Genomic DNA, 7,375 nt, shown 5'->3' with positions numbered 1-7,375 from the left:
TTTTTGTGCACCGGGCCTCTAGTCCTATATAATAAAAGCCTAATATGCAAATCAACTGAATGGCAGAATGACCAGTCACTATGACTTGCACTGGCCACCAGGGGGCAGACACTAAACACAGGAGCTGCCCCCAGCTCACAGGCCCCAGGCCAAACAAGGTGGGTGCCAGTGGGCCCCTCCCCTCAATTGCCCTGCTGGTCGCCCCACTGAGAAAGGCGACCGGCAGCAGTGGTGGGGTGATCAGGGAGGGTGGGGCTGGCTGGTGAGCAGGTGGGACCAGCAAGTGGGCGGCACCAGGCCAGCCAAGGTGGGTGCCAGTGGGGGTCCCCCAAATCACCCCGCCAGTCACTCCACAGATTGGCTCTGATTGCCGGCCAGGCCTACGGACCCTACCCATGCACAAATTTCATGCACCGGGCCTCTAGTAAGTAGAATATTATTAATATCCTCATTTTGGTGTTTAGAAAAAAGTGGCTCAAGGGATTGAGTTTTCTAAAATCACACACTTAGTAAGTAGAAGAGTTGAGATTTGTATCAAGGTATCCATTTCCTCCTTCCCTCTCTCTCTACTCCTCTCATTCATTCATCTAACAACTGGAGGCCCAATGCATGAAATTCGTGCAAGGGGCTTGGCTCTCGCAGCTGCGGTGGCTTGTGTCAGCCCTTGGGTGTGGGAGAAACCACCCAGCCATGGCGGCTTGCCTCGGACTTCAAAGCCCCGGCTTCGTCCGGAAGGTCGTCTGGCTGTCTGGTCTAATTAGCATATTACGCTTTTATTATTATAGATATAATGGTGTTATACAGTGGTAACAACTCTGTGAAATAATCCTATGTAATAAAGAGCTAATATGCTAATAGACCAAACAGCCGAATGACCGTCCAGACAACCTTCCAGACGAAGTTGGGGCTGCGAGGGCTGTGAGGGGCTGCAAGGGCCAAGCCCCTTGCATAAATTTTGTGCATTGGGCCTCTAGTGGTAAATAAGATTGATACATCTTATTTACCTTTAGAAGGTTATAGTCTAGAGCAGTGGTCACCAACCAGTGGTCCACAGACCACTGGTGGTCCATGAGGTCTCAAAGGTTGGTGACCGCTGTTCTAGAGCACATGTGATAGGACTGTTAGGGGGTAGCTCAGTAGGATGGGAACAGCCAGTCAACAGGTAGCAAGGATTTTCTGAATACGGTTATAGGGAAGGTGCACTGACCAGAGATATGCAGACGCTAAGCCCTCCCAGCTAAGATCTAAAGAACGAGCAACAGTACGTCACATATGTGTATGTATCCATGGGAGTGGGGTGTGAAGGGGGCAGGGGAACTACACATTACCAAGCTCAGAAGCAAGAGCATGCATGAGGCATGCATGGTCCGTAGAGGGCAGAGCCAATGCTCTAGAAGTAAAGAAGGGACAGAGTAGCAGACATGTGGAAGAAGTCTAGACCCACTGAAGGATTTTGAACTCAGCAAACTGGAGGGCATGGCAACTTATTAAGAGACATCATTGGCAGGAATGGTGAAAATGGTGGACTGAAAGTTATTGAGGAAGGAGGAGCTATAGTATGCCATTATGGTTGAGGGCTCAGGCTCTGGAGTCAGACAGATCTGGGTTTGAATCCTGACCCTGCCACTTCTCAGTGCTAACTGGGTAAGCCAGTTAACCTCTTTGAGTGTCAGTTTCCTTGTCTATAAAATGGGCATGATAATAATATGTACTATATGGGTAAGACTCAAATGAGAATATATATAAGCAGTGCCTAGTACATACAATGGTACAGTCCAATATGGGTGAGAGGCTATTGGTAGAGGTAAGATTGATAGCTCCCCCCTGAGCCTCTAATTTAGCCCATATGCTTCTGTTGATATTTCCTTGCACCTCTTTGTTGGTCTGCTGCCTCCTACTGAATTGCAAGGTCCTGGGGGATCTGTGTCCCCAGCACCTAGCAAGATGCCTGGCACACTGCAAGTGCTCGGTGGACATTTATTCAATTGATTCAGTAAATTAGGCAGCCATTCGAAAATATAATTTGGAAAATCTGTAGTTTGGAAGACCAGTCATACGAAAATGAGGTTAGGTATAAAAATAAAAAGAACTGTTTCTAGGCTACGGTCATAACTGTCAAATTTGTGCTTGAATATGGATGAACACTAGAAAGGCAGAGGGAAAATGAAGAGTTGGTTTTTAAGGTAGAGAGGTAATGAGTGATTTTTAAAGAATGCTGGTTTTCATGTGACGCTATTAGTACGAGGAGCTTATTTTTAGAGGAGCACCAGCGGGGTGCCATTACCTCTCTGATTCCTGCATCATCTCCAGGTTCTTCAGCTCGTTGGTGGACTCCTTGACCATTATACTTGTCTCCCAGCGTTGATCTCCAGATTCAAAGAGGAAGAGCCTGCCTGTATCAGTGCCAACGACAATCTTGTCATCAGACACCCAGGTATGGGCTAGGTAGTTTTGGGGTTCTCCCCTCTGAAAGTTGGTTTGCTTCAGGGTTCCCTCGGCAAAGCGGAGAAGCTTAAATATCCCATTTCCAGTGACACACACCTGCGTGTTATCCTGAGGACTGAAGCTCACCTGCAGAGTGTGAAAGAATGAAAGACAAAGCTTTATAAAACTGATCTTAATGGAATTACTTCCCATGTTACCAATTAATATTTATTTCAGGTAACTCAGAGTACCCTTGAAACATCACTAAATCATATACTTTTGATACCATATTTAATAAAAGCACAGATCTATATCCATTATATTTGTGGGGCCCGTTGTTTTAAACTAGGAAACCTACAAAAGTCATTTTACAGAGGCCAAAAGCAAAATGAGCAGGTCTTGACAATGGCCGAGCACTGTGTCAACAAAAAGGAATGAAGGCTCAGCTGCAAACACAGGAACAGGAGGGTCTGGCAGGTTTATGTGCCCTGACCAGGGGGAAGGAACCAAATGTCAGGGGCTGCTATGTGGTCTCCTGCCAACTGAGCTTCCTTTATCTGTACCCTCCTCATCCCCACGTACAGTGACAGGCAGTCAACCTGTCACCCCCATTAGATGGTGAGCAACTTGAGGGGCTGTGGCTTTGTCATCTCTGTATTCCCAGCGCTGGGTTCATAGTGAACATCTAATGAATGTGCATTGCATCTATTGGAGCAAAGGTGCTCTCTGCTCTGAATGGGGATGCTGCACAGGCCTCGCTATGGCCTGGAGGAAATGACCCTTGGCTCTCCCTGATTCTGTGATCACCAAGGAGCCTTCTAATTGCTAATTTCACTTCCAAGTTCTCTATTCCTAGGGTGGAAATACACTGGATAAATGATGTGAGTGCTCTGGTCTTGAGGTGCTGGTTTATGCACTAGCCTCCTGTGGGAATGACTGAGTCCACTGAATGGAGCCGAGTTCCTGACAACCTGTAAAACCGAGTTCTAGATCCTACACTGGGTTGACTGCACCAGGATAAAACTCTTTGGGACCTACTGCCTTAGCAGTGAACCAGCTTCCTAACAGGTGCTCTTTATTTTGCCTTCAAATAACAATAGAAAACTCTGCTCCCCTTATAACTACAATTTCATTGACAGCTTCTTAAAGATCTACCACTTCACATTACTCCCTGAAATCCTCCCATTGCCTAGCCATGATGCTGAAAAGAGGCCAGAACCAGAAAGAGAGAGCGAGTTGGATCACTTCACCTCTGGGCTGAATCTGTGACCAGAAAGCAGTTCTAGGCCAGAGTAAAGAAGACAGGCAGTGGGCTCCTGGCCCTGCCATTCAATACCTCTGTGATCTTAGGTGAGTTACCTAACCTCTTGGAGCCTCAGTTCCCTCATCAGTATAATAGGGATAATCATGAATACCATATACGGTTGTTGTGAGACTAAAGTTAAATATGCATGTTAAGGAATTAGCACTGCTTCTAGTACATAGAAAACATTCAATAAACAACAGCTCATACTATTTTTAATAGTCTGCACGATACTTGTTATGTTGGGAGGTACCTGGTAGACAGTGTTGTTCTGAGTGTCGGTTTTAACAATGGCCATTACTTTCTGTTTTTCCCACAGCCAGTAGACAAGGTTGGACTCTGGAGGCGATGTTTGAGTCAATAGGTATTTGGAGTCTGGAGAAAAAGCCATGCAAGTAAATCTCTGAACCGGGAACTCAAAGTTATTAAGGATTTTACGCTTCCGGCAAGGGATGGATGACAGTTCATAAATGGTGATGAGAGGTTTTTCTTGCACCAACTCAGAGATAGCGAGGTATCGCCGATTGGGACTGATGGACAAGGCTAACATGGCTTGACTCTTGTCTGAGCCTGCAAACAGGTAAAACGGAATAATGAGGGTAGATCGCCAAGATTCAATATGAACCAGGCATAGTGGTAGGCACTGCTGATGCAATAGGAGAAAAGTGCAGAAATAGGTCATTGTCAACCTGTGAAGCTCCTTGGTACAACTATGTCTGGGGTATTAGAACAATGACCAGGGTGGGCACCTTCCTGAGGCCAAGGTAGGCGGAGAAGTCAGGGATCAATCCCTAGAGGACAAAATGGGACAGGGAAGGGGTGGGACAGGTGGTAGGAGGAGAAAACGTGTGGATGTGAGAAAGTGGGATATTGCTGGAGCATCTCATGTGAGCCAGGGTTGGTCACTATTAGACCAAGTCTAGAGCCGTGGGATAGGGTCATATTACATAGGCCTTTATGCCTTGAGTGGGCAGCACTCAACACTCTCCCTCTGCTCTCAAGGCTGGGATGCTAACCACTGACTCCTCAGCCTTCCTTGCAGTTAGGTGATCTATGTGACATTCTTGCCATGAGACAGATGCAGAAGTTTGCTGGACTGGCTTTATGGTAAAGCTTGTGCTTTCTTGAAAACCAGGGATGGATACATTCTCTCCCCCTTTCCCTGGCATCTAGGGGTTATATCTGGAATTACAGCAGTCATCTTGCAACCATGAGATAACACATGAGAATGCAAGTTATGGTCCTCTACATAGCAGCACCGGAGGCAAACACTAAAGTGCACATACTTTATCTGGGAAGTGCAATCACGTTATGATTTTCACGGGCCCTAGATACTATTGCTTTCAAGAGCCCCTTCCTCCATTAAAGAAAGTTTAAAAAGTATATTTTGTGATTGCATTGGTATAAAGAGGAATAGAGCCAGGCTAGATTCATTATGACATATTTATTATTATACTTTTTCCCTGATTTTAAAATAAGTTAAAATGAAAACATTCTCTTGAGTCCTAGGCTCTGTGTCTACTGTGCTTTATGGCTAAGATCTCTTTCTCACTTAACAGCAACTCCATCCTTCTGCTTAATCAGGCCAGAAATCTTGCTTCTTCTTTTTCTCTTCCACCCTACACCTGGTTTCTGAGAAAATCTGTTACCTCCACTTTCAAAATATATCCAGGATTTGATCTCTTCTCACCATTCCTGTTACCTACAACCTGCTCCTTGACACCATTTTCTCTCACCTGGATTGTAGCAATAGTTTCTCAACTGGTCTCCTGCTCCCTCCCTTGTCCCTCCTTAAAGCTATTCTCTACCCAGTGGTCAAAATGAACCTGTTTAAACATAAGTCAGATGATGCTACTCTCTCTGCTCAGAATCCCCCCATGACTTCTCATTTCACTCAGAGTAAGAGCCTATGACCTACAAAGCTCTATGTGATGTTGCTCCCCATTACTTCTCTGCCTCACCTCTCGCTCCCTGTTCCTCCATTCCCTCCACTCCAGCCACACTGACTTCCTTGCTATTCTCCTAACACACTAAGCACCCTCCTAACTCAGGGCCTCAAAGGTGAAAGACAAAAGTATAAAGCATAAAGGAGAAAATATAGGAGAATATATTCATAAGCTTGAGTTAGGGAACAATTCCTGAAGAAGACACAAAAAGGAAAATGTTGATGAACTTCATTAAAACGAAGAATTTCTGTCCATCAAGATGCCATAAGGAGGGAGAAAACACAAGCCCCAAACTGGGAGACATTATTTGCAATACATAAGATTGGTATAAAGAATATAGAAAGTGTGCCCAAAAGTCAATAAGAAAATTACCCAAAAACTCCCATACAAAAAAAAAATGGGTAAAAGAGATGAATAAGGCATTTCATAGGAGACTAAATAGAAATAGCCCATAAGCATGTGAAAAAAATTCATCCTCATTAGTAATAGAGAAATATAACACTAAAAACAATAAGATACCCTTTCTCAATCACTAGATTAGCAAAAAAATAGAAATTTGGATAATACCAAGGGTCGGTGAGGTTGTGGAGGAATGGCAAGTCTCATGTAGTCCTGGTGGGAGTGTAAATTGGTACTACCATATTACCCAGAAATTTTTGTCCTGGCTGTGTGCCCTGAAGAATCTCTGCGCAAGGGGACAAGCATATATGAATGCAATAAATTTTATGCTAGCATGATTTGTAATACCAAAAAACTGTTGTTTCCCAAAAAGTCCATTAACACTGGAATGGATAGATATACTTGAGACATTAAATTCATAGATGTAGCAATAAAATGAACTCAAGATGCATGTAATATTCAGGATCTCAAAAGCCTGATGTTGAACAACAGAAGCAAGTCATCGAACACACATACTATGATTCCATTTATATAAAGTTAGTAAATAGCAAACACAAAACTATATCTTACATGGGGCTACACATATATGGTCATACTATATGCAACAAAGAGCAGAAAAGGAAATAAGTGATTAAGTTGTGGAAATCATGTATATCATCAATGAACAAAAACAATGTAACATTATACAAATAGTTATATTTGTGACATGGGATAAAATCTCCAGTGTCTTCATCACACATGAATTCAAAAGGTGCTGGATTGAGGGTGGTGTGCTCTAGAAAACTGTGTTAGACAACTCAAAAATTGGCCTAGGTGATGACAAAGACAATGATATTGAAGAAGCATGAAAAGGGACTTGTTAAAATAATTTTTCATTAAATCACAGTGAAAAAGTGCTTTTAAATTAATATTCTTTCACATGTGATATTTGCATGTAATGCAAGTAGACATGGATTTCGTCTACAGTTAGAGAACTATACGTTTATGGGAGTTGGCCAGAAAACTTTTCTTTTAATCTTCATGTTGGAATTATGAGGTTATTTTTGCCACATAAGGTTAATGTGTCAGGATGGAAAGGGTTTTACCTGGAATGAATTTTTGCCATTTCTGATCCATATTGTACTTCACACAGTAATTCCCTGAAGGAAATATAATGATCTGTTCGTCGAAGAAGAATATATTGTTGGCCACGTGGGATCGAAGACCAAAAGCATGCAGCGACTGTGCTACCACGGTCGACATGGTCCCTGGCCAGAGTTCTGTGAAGACCCAGCGCAGCAGGTGAGCGTGGGGAAGCGTATCG

The 7,375-nt window shown here is 43.6% G+C and overlaps 1 protein-coding gene and 1 long non-coding RNA gene across 2 annotated transcripts in view; one reads left to right on the top strand and one right to left on the bottom strand.

The window, feature by feature from the left end:
- The window catches only part of CFAP57 (cilia and flagella associated protein 57), a 59,738-nt gene that overhangs the window by 52,081 nt on the left and 282 nt on the right, over positions 1-7,375 (bottom strand). Inside the window, exons 2-4 of the mRNA XM_005866082.2 lie at positions 7,158-7,331; positions 3,981-4,297; positions 2,285-2,571 (exon numbers count right to left, since the gene is read on the bottom strand). Coding sequence (XP_005866144.1) covers positions 2,285-2,571; positions 3,981-4,297; positions 7,158-7,314 — 761 coding nt within the window. The 5' untranslated portion in view covers positions 7,315-7,331. The remainder of the gene's footprint in view (positions 1-2,284; positions 2,572-3,980; positions 4,298-7,157; positions 7,332-7,375) is intronic.
- On the top strand, positions 2,363-4,135 carry LOC106726062. The gene is made up of 4 exons (XR_001362077.1): positions 2,363-2,434; positions 3,281-3,492; positions 3,618-3,774; positions 4,047-4,135. It is a non-coding gene; the product is annotated as an uncharacterized LOC106726062 (long non-coding RNA).

This window comes from Myotis brandtii, unplaced genomic scaffold (assembly GCF_000412655.1).
Source record: "Myotis brandtii unplaced genomic scaffold, ASM41265v1 scaffold220, whole genome shotgun sequence".
NCBI classification, from domain to species: Eukaryota; Metazoa; Chordata; class Mammalia; order Chiroptera; family Vespertilionidae; genus Myotis; species Myotis brandtii.
The sequence above is the reverse complement of the archived record's forward strand: the minus strand, read 5'-3'. Positions and strand labels throughout refer to the sequence as shown.